The sequence below is a fragment of the Carlito syrichta genome, unplaced genomic scaffold (assembly GCF_000164805.1).
Source record: "Carlito syrichta isolate Samal-C Ts95f unplaced genomic scaffold, Tarsius_syrichta-2.0.1 Scaffold121953, whole genome shotgun sequence".
Lineage (NCBI taxonomy): Eukaryota > Metazoa > Chordata > Mammalia > Primates > Tarsiidae > Carlito > Carlito syrichta.
This window is the reverse complement of record NW_007066049.1, coordinates 249360-266851: the sequence shown is the minus strand read 5'-3', so window position 1 is coordinate 266851 and position 17492 is coordinate 249360. Positions and strand designations below refer to the sequence as shown.

The window sequence follows — 17492 nt, the reverse complement described above, 5'->3', positions numbered from 1 at the left end:
TTTTTATAGAGAAAGACGTGAGAGGTACAATGCAGGAAATACATTTTTCTTCATAGAATAAATATTTGGTCATTACCTAAACTATAATTTACTAAGACATTCTGAAAGTTACTTCTCCATTTAAAAAGCCAATAAAGGAAACCATTATATATAATCATGGTTTATACAAAATACATACTTTATACATGTATACGTACTTGAAGCAATGAGAATGCTAAATATTTCATATAAGACAAAGAATCCAAATTGTTAAAGCCTGATTGTTATCACTTAAATGTGTTGAATGCTGTCATACTGCCTCAACATCTGATGTTCGCCTCTGTTGTGGGATGAAGTAGAATTGACAAAACATCTACTAAGCACCATTCGGTAATTCTTACAACAACCCAAAGAGGCCTGGTGCCGAAGATCTTTTCCTCACTTTGTCCCTCACCTGTTTGGTATTTCAATGCTATAATGGAGATCACATCTTAGTGTAAAACAAACAGAAGCCTGAAAGAAGTCACGCCACTTTCCCAGGTTTTATAGGTTTGATTAAACTTTTTAAAGCACAAAGGGTAAATATTCTTATTGCCATCTTGTTTTGTTTTAGTCCTTTCTGCTCACTGAACCATTGTCTTATGTAAATCTAAAACTAAACCAAAGGCCAATCTAAAAACAATAAAATTGTACTAAGATGGTGGTAAAGGACAATAAGAAGTTAAAGATTTAATTTCTGCAGTCTAAATAACAACGAAGCCAATTGAAATTTGACTATATCTACTTCTCATTTAGTTGATAAAGTTAATTTAATTAGTAACGAATCCTCACTGCATTCTGCTCCAAATCCAAATCAGCAACTCTATATTGATGATTTTAGTTGTGGCAACAAAAGGAAATGATTTTGGCCCCAGGATATTAAGAAAAGATATTTTTCAGGAACTACCATATTGTGTTATATTTCTATTTGTTGAGTCTTATTTATGCTATTGTCACCCCTCATACTCAAACATTATAAACTTGTATGTTCAGACCATAAAAACTTACTTATAAAATGAATATATGCTATTTTAAAATAACACAAATAGCAAAAGTTGTTGTTTATTATGCTTCAGGCATAAATTTGATGAATCCCAGAATTATGATCCATATACTGCAGGGCATTTTAACTAGTTTGATTACACCATGGATGCCATTACTTCAACAGGGATGCTTTCTAGTCTATGGAATAATTGGAAGCAAGAACCAGCAGGTTCCAAATGACTCCAGCTGTGTTAAGTACTGATTGTGAAACAGATTCACTCTCTTATATGGTGTTTTGTAATAGGAGTGATGTATAAGGTGAAAATTCCCAGACGGGTGGAGCTTCTGGGTAATCTATGGGAAAGTAAATTAATAACAAATACTAAAAAGAACAGAATAATTTTAAAACATGAAATGCAAATGAAATAAGTAAAAGACTCAAAATGAAAGATGAAGCAATTATACAAATGTGAAATATCAGAGTCTAAAATAGAAACAAAACATTCTATTTGCTGTATTTTGATACTGCTACAAGGAATCAATTTTCAGAAGTCCTAATAATCAAAAAGTGTTTCAAGCCAAAAGAAGATGAACACAAATGACTTAAAAAATGATACAATAAAACTTAGATTCAAGAAAATAACCAAAATCCACACTAAGAGAGCATTTATTAAATGAATGTGAGTACTGCTGTCAGTGGCAAGCTGGTATTCTTGAATAAAAGTGGAACAACAGGTAATCTGGACTACCGTAGTCCAGACATTTACATGTGTATGATCACTTAATCTTATGACAACTGTATATGGATTTGGCATTATTACATCCATTTTACAAACAAGGAAAGCAAGGACCAATACATTTGAAAGATGTAACCAATGCCACACTGTGTTTATGTAGCAGTTCATCAATCATTTTTCTTACTCCAATTATCAAACGAGTTCTCCTAGTCTACATTTTTTCCAGTCAGAAAAAGAATTAAATAGGTCAAATATTCTCAAAGGTCCATTGGAGTCTTGAGAATGTGAAACTATTCTGTGAGTTCTATTAGATACCAAATTTATCTTTCTAAAATTAATACAGTAGCTAGACACTACATTAATCACTATTCAATTATTATTTTGCTTCTTTTTATAGAATTTATACTTGACTCTAGCATACTGTCTGGATGGCTCAAAAGTCTATTAAGGGAACTTTCATGTGATACCTTATTTTTTTCCATAGCATGCATCCTTATCAAGCAATATCAAGGCAAGTCTATTGATTATTATGTTTGGAAGTAATCACTTAATCATCTGAGTATTGAAAGAGTTCAATAAAAGTTTTGGGTGAGGAGGCTGGAAATAGAAGGAATATGATCCTGTTTATTTCACTCACTCCCACCTTGTCATTATATATGAATGTGAAAAAACATGATATGACAGGCAGACATAGTGATATGCCAGAAATGAGAGAAAAAACGGGAACCACAGATATCTGTAAGTGATAGAAGAGTATATTTTGAATAAGAATGATAATATCTTCTTTATATGATTGTTATAGAGATTAAATCAGTGGAATACATTATCCATATATAAAGTAAAATTTCAAGATTGCTGATCCTCAGGTTAGACGAAAATTTACTGAATGCCTACTAAGTTTATTCTTCTCAGCACTGCTGTAGGTTCAGTGTTGGAAATACAAAAGGTAAATAAGACAGTCTCTTACTTTAAGGAACTTTCTTATATTCTCCATAATTACTATACTGTAAGTAATGAAATACTATTATTTGGTTTGACCAAGTTGCGATTTGAGACTTAAAGATCAGGAACCAGGGCCATGCTATGAACAATCCTGAATACATGCCTGGGCCAACACTGCATCAGCATAGAGGATGCACAGTCCCTGCCAGTAACAGATGGTCCTGCAGGAATAGTTTAGGCCCTGAGGAGTGCTGCTCCCAGTATCATCCAGAAGTCAATAACCCTTAGCAAAAACAGAATTTAATTTTCTAAAACAGAGACCTTAGGTACCAAAATGCTTTTGTTTAATTATTACCATGTTTAAAAGTCAATCAATGAATTCAACATATTTGGCTGCCACTGCGTGGCACAAGATCTTGCCATCTAGACCAAGAATGACAATGAGTTCATGACAAACAAAAATATCCTAAAGACTCTGTCTGCTTTTACTATGGTTTAATGCAGTTTTGATACTTATTCCAATTTTGAGGCCAAAAAAAGACAATTTATTTTTACATAAATTCCGGCATCTCTTTTATGTAGGAAATTTGAATGGTTTGGGAATGCCTTGGAGCATTATTAATTGATATAGCTAAATCTCACCTCATGCCTTAACTTTGTGAATGGCATTAGTAAGAAAAACTCAAGTTAAAAAATAGCAAAAGAAAAATATATTATCTGAAACCATAAATAAGAATAAATATAAATTTACTAGTTCTAGCAAGAAAGGACACCATCAGGGTTTTATCTGACTTTTATGTTGTCTTAAACAAATATATATATATCTTTATATATTGATTATTTTTATACACACACACACGTGGAAAGAGTATATAGAAATAATTTTGACACTTTAAAATCTACCAAGAAACTAAGAAGCCAGATGTACATTAGTAACATGCATGATTATAGTCCACCTAGTAAATGACAAGAAGTGGAGCAAAAAAAAACCAAACAAACAAAAAAACGCCTTCCCAGGTGTGTTTACAGCAGACACACAGAGAGAAAGCTATTGTGACTCTAGACCTCCAATGTGAACATCAGTTCAATGACATGAATATACGACACAGGGGGGCATCAACTCTCAACTCAGAATTCACTCCATTTTGTCTCCATTTGTCACCTGCACCTTCTACAAGAAGTTTCCTGCCGCAGCCTTCATGGCTGTGTGTTTGAAAGTCCTCAGCATGCAGCTGCTATCACACAGAGGCACGGATTGGTTGCATTCTCCGAATCCAAAAAACCTCCAGTGTTTTTCTTTCCAGAAACCACCTATTATAGAACTACTACTGTCAGCAGAAGAGATTTTCTTTCTGTAAAAGATACAGTTTTTTTCAAAAGTCCTTCTGTGTTTCCATTCTTCTGCTTATTGAGGTTTCTTTGGTGAGAAAAAAAACAAACAAAACACAACAAAAAACACCTCGTTTGCTGAATTCCTGTTGCTATTGTCTCGCACAAAAACTGTTTTGTTTTCAAAATCAATCATCTATGATGACTCTCAAAAGTCATGGTTCCTACTGTGGTCTGCACACAGATTATATACTTTTTCTAGTAGGTGAAGGTATAAGGTTTGTAAAATCATTAAAAAATATGCATGGCTATTTCCACCGATTTATAAAAGGGCTAGTCAAAATACATTAAGCTTTCAAGAACTGTAAGGCCTTTTACTGAACACTGTCATGAAGGTAAATATATTGAAACCCATGTAGGTCTGGAATGAAATACTGTGCTACAAGTACACACTATTTACAAATGGAGCAAAGATGAGTTCTAAAAATACTGTTTTGAGAAATGATTCGATAGCAATTCCTAGGAGGACAAAGCATTCACTTAGTACCCAGACCTCTTCATTATGGCAATGCTATATAGCCTTATAGATACCTAGGGTTTCAATCTGATTTATGTTCAGAGGAGAATCTGCACACAGAAGCGAGAGTTTTTCCTCAGGCGGTGAAGGCCAGAGCATGGGTATCACAGATACCACAAGTAAGTACAAGCAAGCCTGCATTGTCTGACTTGAATAATCTGAATTGTCAAAGTGCAAATCTGTCCATTCTTAGGCATATATTGAGATTTTTATTCTTTCAGACACATCCAGTGTTTCTGCATTTGGAAAAAATAGGCAAGACTAATTCCCTAGGCTATAAATCACTCTAATGTGGAAGGAGATGTGTTAGCTGGTTGTATTACAAAGCCTTTACCTCATATTTAATAGGCACCTGCAATACAGCATTATACAAAGCTCTCTACTTTGCAAATCTTTAAAACCCCACTCAATTTTCAGTACTGATTTCCTGCAATCTAAGAGCTTATGAAGGGTTCACTGTGTTCATACAGATCTATGCAAAATGAGTCAGAGCTTCACTGTCTGTGATGGCATTCATTTGGAGGTGAATCCCAAATTCCGATCACTGGCCTGCTTATTTCGGACTAAAATAAATATTCTCAGAATGAAAGCTGAAGATTAAGAGGACAAAAAAGAAGGCAAAGCAACTAGCCCTGGGAGAGACATATGCAAATATCACTGCAATGACAATTCTTCATACCATTTACAATAGAAGCTTAAAGACCTAGATACTCTGCAATCCATTAGTTCCTCAAAAACTTGAAAGGGATTAGAGCGTTTCTTAATCAACTGCTAGCAGACAGAAAAAGGCCCAGAGAGTGGATATTAACTAAACAATGTAATACTAAAATATAGAGAGGGTCAGATAGAAAGACAAACTGTGAAAGAATGTTAGACTATAAGATATTATATAAGCATGATAAAACTGACCAAATTTCCATTCTTTCCTGCAGTCCGCAAAATTAAAATTTTACATAAATTAGTAAGTGGTAAAGCTGTATGCAGTGGAGCCCTTTCAAGCACAGGTAAGTGAATTTCATATATTTTCTCAAGAATCTGGAATAATTACTGTAAAATGACTAGAGAGAAGCAATCAAATAAGCCTCTGTGATCTTGCCTGGGCTTACATCCTCACCATTCCCAGCTGTGCAGGTGGTCCCATGTCCATCATTTTAAATGTGATATGTGCATATGGCACTGTAATCAATCAAACTGTTAAAAATCAAGGGAAAATATTTTCACATGCCACTTAGCTAAAGGATAAATAGATGAAAACAAGTTCCTAATGAATGACTTCGAGTTCTGAATTCCTTAAAGTTCTATGCCATGGCTCAGAAAATTCTTCCAAATCTGCCATCATTCTTGCTTATAGGAGACAAACTGTCTATAGTACAAAAATATGAATGAGAGAGATTACATATGGGTTATTTTTCAGTTTGTTCCATCATCACTCGATACTGTTAAGGAAGGACAGTTTGACTTATTTGGGAATTTCAGATGTTAATGAATCTTGGCTTAGGACAAAACGAATATAAATCAAAGGTAAATGTCAATCATGGTAATATATCTTTTTTGTTCTATGTTTCTGATGACTGACAGCCCAATAGGTTTGTATCAAACAAAGGCAAAAAGCATGTGTTCCTTTCCAAATGAAATGTTTGACAGATTTGACAGTTTTCTGAAATAGCAACCGAAGAAAACTTAAACAGCAAAGTATATCTCCTTATGTACATGAGGGATATTTTGACACTTGTATTTACTTTGTAATATGATGCAGATTTGGGGGATGTTGATTTTTAAAAAGGCCACAGACATTAGCATTATTACTTATTATTAAAGATTGATTCCTATGCCTCCTTGAAACTTTATAGTAAGCCTCTTCCTGACTTGCATTTCCAAATTCCCACCAATACCTCACCTGCGATTAGCATCATATTTTAATAAATTTGATATAAATTTTAGGATTCTCATATGTAATGAATTCTGGAAAAAAATGTGACATTGGGTGTCAAGAAGGTCAAAATTTTTAAAATTCACATTAAATAATTAATGTTCCAACTAAGCTAAATATATAAGATATTAGCTGATTTACTAATATTAGTATGAGACTAATTTCTAGTTTTAATGAAGGATCACCTTCAATAAAACACCAGACTAAATTTACAGAAAGCTTACTCCAAGGATTTTAAGTAACAGTAGTAAACATCTCACTATAGTCTCAGTTTTGCTTTGTTTTTAACTATACACAAGTTAAGAATTCACTCTTAACAAAGTCAAACTGATAATTATTTTAAAAAGAGCAATACATACATTTTAACTTGATCCCAAGCCCTATAAACCCCAGACTGGTATGACTGGACTAATGCAATCACTGTAGCTTCCAACATTTGTTGGATTTCTGAATTCCTCCAGCCAAAGTAAAATAAAAATTAGAAATCAATACATTTAAATAATAAAATAAAAATAGCCATAGAAACAGAAATTACCAAAAAAAAAAAAGATTTAAAGTTATCCTTTTCATACCTCAGTACTGTAATGTAAAATAATGTAATATGAAAAGTAACACATTAAGATGCCTTATCTATTGCTTTAAATGAAAGCTCAAGATTTGATATAAATCTCAATTGATTATGAGATAATCTGATTTTATATCTGAGGGTTTTTTTTATTAAATCTAAATTCTATATTACTATCTCACAATTTTAATTTAATATATGTAATCATCAGCGATTAAATGCTTGAAATTATTTAAATAACAATAATATGCATAGACTGCAAGAGTATAATATATTATTACACATACAATTTTGCAAGGTAATTTTAATGATATCAAAGCCTGTCCTCTCACACCATGATAACTGATCTGAAACTAAGGAGAACATTAATACACCTTGCTTCTATATCTAGAATTAATTACAAAAAAACTTTAAAAATTAGAGAATAGAATCGTTTAACTACAGACATTATTTTCTCTATGTTAACAAATGTCGAGCTTTGGCCCCCTCCCCTACCTTGGGGAGGTGAATCTCTTCTCTCTCTCTAATTTCTAAATAAACTATATTTTCCGATCTAAAAAAAAAAAATGTTTTGGAAACAGCAGACATGTCTATGTTTAAAACAGTGACAACTTTTCATTTTTATTTTCCTTAAGATTATTATCAGTCGATGTCAAAATGCACCTTGAATTTCATAGATTAAGAGTATATCAGATGAAAAAAATATCAAATATTTGTCTCACAAACCCCAAAGGAAATATAGCCAGTTTGAATAGATGGCCCATTCTCAGTTCCAAAACCCGAATAAATAGCCAGATGGTTCTTGGTATCTTCTACCTCACAAGAATGCAAACTGACTTTATGACCTTAGGGAACTTAGCCAAAAAGAAGTAGCAGTAAAACTCATAACTGATAACATTTTGAAGTAATTTGCATTGGGGGGGGGCAATTTTTCTCCTCATGCCACCCATGTTCAACTGTGACATTTACATACTGCAAAATTTGATCATTGAAAATATCTTTAGTGCAACTGTTACAGGTTGTTTTATTACTTGAAGAAGTTGTCAATGTAAATGTGTCATTATTTTTTTCACTTTATCATTTTAATTTATCTCCGCCCCCCTCCCAAAAAAACACACCACCACAGGGGCCAGGAAAATTAATTCCCCAAATGCTGTCAACCGGGTTGAGAATCAGCAATAAACAGCTTACCGTAAAGCCTCCAGCTACAATAAAACAGCTGTCAATAAGTGGGCTGAGAGTTGGGCTGTGCAAAAACAAGTCCTCTGGATATGATGATATGAAAGAGAGAGAAGCTGGCATATCCTGTCCCAGTCTGCCAAGGCAGTGGTTCTCGGAGTGTGGTCCCCAGACTAGCAGTATCACTGTCACCTTGGAACTTGTTAGCAATGTCTATTTCCAAGCCTGACCCCAGTGTTACTGAATCAGAACCTCTCAGGGTAGGACCCAACACTCCATGTTTTAAGGAGTGCGCCAGGTGATTTTGAGGCGTAAAACTGGAGAATTAGTATCGCATTTTAAAATAATATCTAACAAGAAAACTGTTAGGTGAACACTAATAAAATTTATTGTTTAAAGGCTTGCTTATGTTTCGATCCTCTTAATCTTACAGCAGTGAACTTTGTTTTATTTTTTTAATAAATAAATACCATAACATAATATTTTGGTTTTTTAAAAAAAGTAAATTCTCAATCTGTAAATGTCAAGAGCACTTCCAAAAATTTGAAAAAAATAATTTGTGGAAAATGCAGTGACGAATTTGTTATATTCAAGAAAAATAAAAGCTTTGTAGAGTAGAGTAAATGATTTACAATTACTTTGCATGTTCTTTGTAGGTAAACCAAGGGAAAATAGCAAGGGGGAAAAGTTAGAAAAAATAGGAATCGATGTATCACAAACTAAACCATGGTGTAAAAGCCAGACATTGTGTATCTACTTCATAGACAATACAAAATAGTGATATTTAAGTTTGGTAAACCTTTTTCAAGAATCTTGCATTTTACCCACATATCAATTAGCAGCATAAGGTGAAAAAGTGTTCTGTAATAGCAATTGTGCCCCCAATTACAAATCTTCACAGATTATGTTAGTTTATAAATGTCTTTGAAAATTTTTGTAGTAGTAAACATTACTTTTTCAAAATTGTGTAGTTTCAGGAACACATTTTATAGAAAAGTCACTAGTTGACATGAAGAAGCTCAAAAAGCAGTTTTTGCTTTTTAGCTTAACTAGAACATCTTCAGTTAACAACCATATAGTTCAGTGAAAATAAATTTGTAAGGGAAAGTATGTCATTTATGTTCTTCACTCATACAAAATATGCTCCCTTTACATAAATTTGTACTTGTTGTTCTGTATATCACCACTACCTCTACTGCCTTCAGATACGCGTTTTCTCCAACATATTTTTTTATTTTTCAGTGTGAAAACGTTTGAAGGGTGTAAGCAAAGCCATTTTAGTAGCTCTTTATCATAGCAGAGAATTACAACTACATTTGAACATCAGAAGGCCTACAGGAGAACTGGAAGGTGACACAGTCACAATGAATGGAAAAAATACACTTTGGTTCCAGTTAGAGAATTACTCAGTGTCCTATTTGAAAGATTACATCACATCACACAAATGAATTATGTTTATAACTGACTAAGCCTCAGCAGAAGCTCTTTGCATACTTTGCTAAACTGCGCTTAACATTTATGTCACTGTATTATACATAGGTTCAACTTTTGGGAGAAGTCAAAAAAAGTACATTGATGCTAATACCCCCCACACTTAGATGAAAAGAAAGATGATGTGAAAAGTACATCAGTACATTTCTTTGGTAAACAAATTTCAGATCTTACATGAAAAGTTTTAGCTCATTTAGTTTTTTAAAGATAATTATGCAAATTATAAAATACTATAAGTATATTGTGAGTGACCTTCACAATAAAAGTAATAAAAAATTATTGTCATTAAAATAGCAACTTCTTAATTAAATGCAATTAGTTTCATAAATTATTTTTCTTATCTTAATTAACTATTTAACAACTTTTGAACACCTCTAATAAGCCATTTCTAAATTTTAAAACATCAACCTCTTTTCAAGCGCTAATAAAGTTAACACAAAAATTAGTAATTGCAACTTTGATTTAATGAAATAGTTTCATAGTTTCCTTTAGAACTTCTATACTGATTTATTTTTAAGTCCATTCATCTGTGTGTTTAAGCTGCAAACATTTGTACTTTTAAAATGCTCTAGATGTTTAATATTTTACTTTAAGAAATGGAGATTTTAGTAGTATAATTATAGGCACTGTACTTAATATTCTGGGAGTATCTGTGTGACTCATTGTCAAAATTATTTTTATAAATGCCTCATTACCATGATGTCTTGAAGTCATTTGAGAGCAATAAATAATAGTCTGTAAGGGAGAAACAGTTTCAGTAAGATACCCTACTCAATTCTCTCCTCAGAAAAGAAAAACTCTTAACTCTCCAGAGACTAATCAATGACTGTCAATACTATCCTGCAAATCACTTTTGCTTTCCTTAATGTTCTGAAATCAATGTGTTCCTTATTTTTACACAAGCACAGATGGCCCATCACCATAGGTGAACTCCATACCAACAAAGATAGAACTTGCATAATGAAATCCTAGAAAGTTGTAGCGCAAGTTAGTCACAAAAGAGCAAGCAAATGAACTTAAATGCTAGTTGCTACAGAGCAACTATCATTAAATAAAAGGTATCTTTGGTTGTACTACCAGCTTGATCCTTCCCTCCCCCCTTTCCTTGCTACTGCGGGATTGGCACCTGGCCAGCAAAAGTGACATGATACCCTAGTGCCATCTACAGGCTATTATCGATATTCAAATTTTGTGGCAACAGACAAGCACCAGTCAAATAAATTAGACAGCGCTGCATTTAAATCTTTATTAACAAGGAATTATTAGACCTAAGAAAAACTAATTCTGGATTTGGTTGAAATATGAGTTTCTCAGCCTCTTAATCCCTCTTCATATGGCATATTTCACAGTTTAAAATGAGTTATGACAGATCACTTATGCATTACTAAGATGAGAGTATTTACAATGGGTTCATTATTTTCTCTATATAAATCAGTTATATTAGGCAGTAAGCATTCCTTTTTTTTTGAACTTTTTTTGAAAGAGTACTTGGCCATTGTGGACACTAAAAATCTTTCTATTAAATACCCAATTTAATATATTACAATAAAATAATTTGAATCAAAAAGAAGACTTCCTATATGGCTTACTTGCAATCTATCAACAATCATGTGCTTCACAGCTGATGTACATTTAATATTCTACTATCATGTTTAGAGACTAAAAAAAAATTAACCCCTTTAGCAACCACAGCTTCAACATAATTGCAGTCAGACCTTCAAACGTCATTTAAAATCTGAGATTTGAAGGTGACTTTTTAGATCAAAAGGTAACGTGAACATCTTGAAGCAGTCAATTTGGAAACCCCAGGAGCAGAATTTGGCATATTGGGACAGGTTTTCTTCTTCGGCAAACATCATCTTGGGACATTTTGGAATAATTTCCTCTTTTCATCTTTTGCCATTTGAAGGAAACTGGGAGGTTAAATAATTCTCAGAACTCAGAAATTTCAAAGCTGTTCTAAAAATTCTTGACTGAGCCCCAGAGGAATAGAAAAGGGGTCAAGTTTTTTTTTTCCTCTTTGAAACTAAGCTAAAGTTAGACCAAAACAATAGACACACTGGCACGTTAATACTGGTTGACGGGGCACTTGTACGCAGTACTTATAGACCAGTAAAAGTGCTCGTTTACCTGTCTGGTGTGTAAGGGGCCCTTTGTCTTGAAGCCTCCTTGGGAACTGCACTCTGAGGCACTGAAGTGATCTGAACTAGTGGAAGAGCGTTTGGAAAGGGTGTCACAACCCCCGACAAAGGTGTTGTCCAAAGGCAGTTCCTGAATCACATGATGCTTTTTCACAGATACGGGAGTGTCTGGTTTGAGATGAAAAGCAGGCTGTGGAGAAGCAGATTTGTAGTGCTTGGCCAGGTCAGGGCTGTTGGGCTTGAAGGTGGTTGGGGGAGCCGGGCCCCAGTCAAATCTTCCTATGCTCTGCTCCTCCAACTCAGCCGGCAGGCTTATCGTCCCATTGATAGGTTCGTGAACTGCATCATCGGGTTTGGACTCTTCAATGGTGACAAAGTTCAAGAGAGAGCTCTTGGGAGACTTTCTTTTCTTCCTTTTCTTTTTCTTGTTCTGTTTGTTCTCCTGGTTTGGGGACATCCACTCGGCACCCTGCTTGCTTCTCTGGGCGGCTTTGAACCTCGACGCATGGCGACAGCGCACCAGAACAGTGACGAAGATCACGACGATGACCACCATGGCGCCTGCGACGATGGCAATCATGATCGTGAGATAGTCCTCGTTTTGATAGGGTTGGCTGCTATCCCCTATGTTCCTGTCCAGTGGGGTCTCCATAGTCCTGCGAATCAAGTCATAGATGTAGGAGGCGTTTCCCGCAGTGTCATTAACATAAAGAAATACAAGCACTAGTGTGTGCAAAGCCTTAGGGTATCCCAGGTCACTAATGTTGACCACCAAACGATGCAAGCCCACATCAGTAGGTGCCGGTTTTTCTTCTAGAGTAATGTTACCCGTGACTGGGTCGATCCGAAACAAGCCTTTGCTGTTTCCACTCACAATGGTATACTTCAATTCAGCGTTCATTCCAGTGTCAATATCCACTGCAAAGACTTCTGCTACCACGGAGCCAGGAATGGCTGAGAGGGGCACCAACTTAAAGGAAGTATTCGACGGTGGAGAAATGACCACTGGGCTATTGTCATTGACATCCATGACGTTGATGGTAACTTTTGCAGTAGAGGAACGAGGTGGTTGTCCTCCATCAGTGGCTTTGACATCAAAAGTGTAGGAACTCTGCTGCTCTCTGTCGAAGGAAACATTTGACTTTATGACTCCAGAATAGGGGTCCAACACGAAATTCTCATTGTCGTTTAGAATAGAAAGAGTCACAGCTTTATTCTCTCCAGCATCTGCATCCGTCACTGTGATTACCCCCACAGTACTATACTTTGGCAGATTCTCAGACACAAAAAATTGAAAATGATTATGAGTAAACTTGGGGCTATTGTCATTCTCATCCAGAACAGTAACTATCACAGCCGCTTGGCTTTGGAGGGGAGGGGTTCCATTGTCCCTGGCAGTTACTGTAAAAATGAATCGTTCTTGTTCTTCTCTGTCAAAGACTCTGGAGGCTGTCAAAACTCCTGTCTTTCGGTCCAGATCAAAGAAGGAGGCATTCGGTCCAAGCTGATAAACGATATCTGCATTTTTCCCACTGTCTTCATCTGTGGCACTAATAGTTGTTAAGTATAACCCACGTCGGTTGTTTTCAGAAACTGACAGCTCAATTACAGGCTGGTTGAAAATTGGTGGGTTGTCATTTTCATCCTCAAGCTTAACCCTTACCAGGGCAGTCTGATTTAAACTGGGCTTTCCAGAATCAGAGGCAACAATTTTAAAGCTGAATTCTTTGGTGCCCTCATAGTCCAACAAAGAAGAGGTCTCTAACAAATATTGGTTGTCATATACCGCCTTTAAATGAAAGGGGACCTCTCTTTCAATAAAACAGATCACTTTGCCATTCACATCTGTGTCCTTATCTGAAACTGTAATTAGGGCAATCTTTGTATTGACAGGATCTTTCTCAGATAAATACACAGTGCCATTGATGGGACTTATAATGTACCTGAGGTCTATGTTAGGAGGGTTATCATTGACATCGGTGACATTGATGGTGACCGTTGCTCGAGCAGGAGTAGAGCTACCATCACTGGCCAGAACTGTCACTTTGTGAACGGCTGTCTCCTCTCTATCTAGGGACCTCTGAACTGTAATCAGCCCAGTAGTGTTATTTAAAGCAAAGAGTCTTTTGGTAGCAGGGGCGACCTGGGCTCCAAAAATGTACCGGATTTCAGCATTACTGCCTATATCTGCATCAGTGGCATGGAGCTGAATCACAGAGGTACCTACAGGAGCATTCTCCGGAATATGAACCTCCACTTGACCCTCCTTAAACACTGGCCTGTTGTCATTGACATCACTTACTGTGACCTGCAGTATGGCTGTGCTGGACTTCTGGGGAGTGCCACCATCCTCGACTTTGATTTTCATCACATAGGTATCTTTCTGTTCTCTGTCCAAGTTTTGCTGAACAATCAATTGTGGCCACTTCTCTCCCTCCGGAGTTTCCACAATATCCAGACCAAAAACACTCTGCCCATTTAACAACTCATAATGCTGTACACCATTGAAGCCTGTGTCGGGATCTGTTGCTGATGGAATTGGAAAGCGGCTGTTGATCAAAGTGTTTTCTGGAATGGAAATATTGATGACAGGAGATGGAAACATGGGGGCATTATCATTGGTATCCTTGACAATTATTTTTATTTTGATCAGCCTGAAAAAGTCATTGGGGAGGATCACCACCTCAAGTTCAAAGAAACACTCATTCTCCTCAGCATACGAGGCTCCAGCACAGAGTTTTTCTCTGTCTATTCTGTTGGAGGTTGTGAAAATCTCCCCAGTGCTGCTGGATACTTTCACCAAAGGGGCATCCCCAGCTTTAGAAACCAGTCTGTAGACAAGGCTGGCACTGGTCCCTGTGGCAGCACTGATGTGAGAAATGTTCAGATCCTTTGGTATGTTTCCTATGGGCACGTTTTCAGGCAGTTCCTCTCTAATAGTGTAAATAAGTTCTTGAGCTATTGCAGAATCCAACCTTAAACAGGCAATCAGAGCAGCCAACAGGTAAAAATCCCTCAGGTCCATGATAATGTATTTATTTTCTTTTCCTGGATTTTAAGGTTTAAAGGTTTCCACTGAGGAATGATGTACGAATTGCAAGAGGAAGCGTGCATGGACTGGAGGATGCATTACATCTCATCACTTATTTGGAGACAGCCACTGTCAACACAATTGTACAGACAATATTATTCTTCAGTAAACAGAAACACACCATCACAAAATAGCAAACACATTTTCCCCTGATATTAGTAAACATGGCAGTTTGCTCTGCCACTGTTTGTAAGTTAACTCTGTGGATAAAAACACCAAATATCTCCTGCTTGTTGCATTTGCCCAGAGAAAATGAATTTTTTACTTTTGAATTAAGGACAGTTGCTATTTTTATCTATATTCACCCACATTGTTTTCTAGAATACTGTTTAATTCAAAACATGCATTCTTGTTCTCCTCTTCCCCTCCCCCTGTCTTACCCGCCTTCTGGCCTCTAACCCACCTCCCTCAATTTTTGTAGGCGCAAGTGAAAAACGCTAAGTATTTAGCTATGGTTACTGCTAATTGCTTTGTCACATGTCAAATGTATTTTCTTCTTTGCCACACTGAGTCATCTCTTTTTTTCTAAAAAAGACTGTTTTTCTTTCCTCCCAGTTCTTCAACTGCCTTCTAATACAATCTTACTGGGAAATGAGCATCCGGACATGCTGCTGCAGCATCAGAAGCAAGAGTCACCGGCCACTACATATCCTCATCGCCTAAAAGCACAATACCAAGACTTCAAATTTCTAAACCACAGCTTGCCCTCCTTTCTCCACATTGACAGATCACCCCCAGTGGAATTCAAAAACACATTAAAACTTTTAAAAATGTATAATAATATAGGATTCCTTATTCTTGAGGTGGAAGAGAGTGCCAAGATGTAAGTGAAACGCAGCTAACATTCCCATGTAACACCACAATATTTTCTACTGAGCATAAAAGAGAAAAAAATGCAGCTTTCTTAATCCTGATTTCTGGCTAAATTTTAGTAACATTTGCCACACATAAACACTGCAATTCAATAATGCAGGTAAAAAGGCTGTGTTTAGATGCTCCCCTAACTGAAATTTAGATGGGTGCAAGGCTCCAGGCAGACACCTACTTGAGTAAGACTGGTCAGTTTTCAGGCTCTAATCTTATCTGCATTAGGCTGCACGGTAGCTGATGCCCGCGATTAGTTCCGGCAGAGTGATGCAGGTAGGGATGCAGATACAGCCGAGTAGGTGAGCTCTGCCCCAACCGTCTACCAATTACAAACATCCCTCGTCTACACCGAGGACATATCTGAGCACGGAATTTACAATTGTGCATGCGAAAGTTTACACTTACGTTAGTTGCCTCAACCTTTCCCCTCTCCCAGTATGCTGCAGTTAGGGATGATTTGTTCCAACACATAGAAAGCCATGCATCTGGTAGCACCAGTTTGGGGAGAAATCAGAAGCAGCAAAACGTTTCTTCCTTGTAAATTGTATTGCTTCGGGCTGGCAAATTAGCAACTCCAGAGAACAAATTCACAGATATGTCTTTAGTCATTCTCTCCACATTTCGTCTCTGTCACCCACCGGGTCTGGGTTCTTCTGTGTATTTAGCACACATACAACATCCAGTTGCACTTCTTCAGCTCAGGAGTATTTTCCACAGCATCAGGCATACCATTTCCATCCGATGCCAATACTGCTTAAGTCTCTAACTTCTTGCAGGAAACGTCAGAGTTGGGGTGATGCTGATGCTCTGGCTCTCTCCGGATGACAGCTGCCCCCAGATCCCTAATCGGTTATGTCTCCCGTGCGTCCGAGACTCCGAGGCGCTCCTTCCAGCCTCGCACGCTCTCCCTTTCCCCTCTCCTCTGCCCCTCTCTCCTTCTCCCTCTCCTCTCCTCTCTCTGAACTGAATTTCTTGATATAACTCTCAATAAGCCCAGAGGGAGGGCGTGCCGGCCGCGGCCCCGCCCCCGGCCCCTGATTGGCCAGCATCTTGCGGTGCGGGCAGCCGCGGCCGGCGCGGGGGCGGGGCGCCGAACAAGGCGCTGACTGTCTCCCAGCCTCCCCTCCTCGCACCCCCTCGGCAGCCGCGAAAACGCGGAGAGGCGATCCCGGCCCCGGGGGAGCCGGGTTCCGGGAGGCGCACTGAGCATGCCCAGCAGGGTCCGGCGCTGGCGCGGCGCTCGCGGGCGCTGGCGGGCCGGAGCCGCCGGGCCGGGCTGTCTGGGGACGGGGCGGAGCGGGAGCCCCGTGGGGCGCGAGCCCGGGCCTGGGACGCGGCGGACGGAGACCGGGGCGCGCGACTCTGGGCGCAGGTCTCGCACTTCCTTGCTGAGTGACGGGGAAAGCGCACGGATGGGGGTGCCTGCCGGGGTCGCGGCGCGAGGCGCAGGGCCGCCCTGGCAGGGGGCACGGGCCGGCTCGTCCCCGGCCGCGTGGACCGGACGCTGGCCCGGCGCGGCGACTCCAGGCTTCCCCGGCGGGGACGCCGCAAAGGCGGGCGGAGAGGGCGAGAGCGAGCAGCGGGGATGGCGGGTTTTCATTTCGGTCGAGCCCGGAAGGAAAATGAATCCGAGCTTCCCGC

At 38.1% G+C, this 17492-nt stretch overlaps 1 protein-coding gene across 3 annotated transcripts in view; it reads right to left on the bottom strand.

The window, feature by feature from the left end:
- The window catches only part of PCDH9 (protocadherin 9), a 28015-nt gene extending 11095 nt beyond the window's left edge, over window positions 1-16920 (bottom strand). For 2 of the 3 annotated variants that reach the window (XM_008048230.2, XM_008048228.2), the window contains exons 1-2: window positions 16257-16914; window positions 11883-15053 (exon numbers count right to left, since the gene is read on the bottom strand). In XM_008048230.2, coding sequence (XP_008046421.1) covers window positions 11883-14918 — 3036 coding nt within the window. In that variant the 5' untranslated portion in view covers window positions 14919-15053; window positions 16257-16914. Of the gene's footprint in view, window positions 1-10985; window positions 15054-16256 lie in introns of those variants that run through there. The other variant, XM_008048229.2, reaches the window with a different exon arrangement.
- Between the last annotated feature and the right edge of the window lie 572 nt (window positions 16921-17492).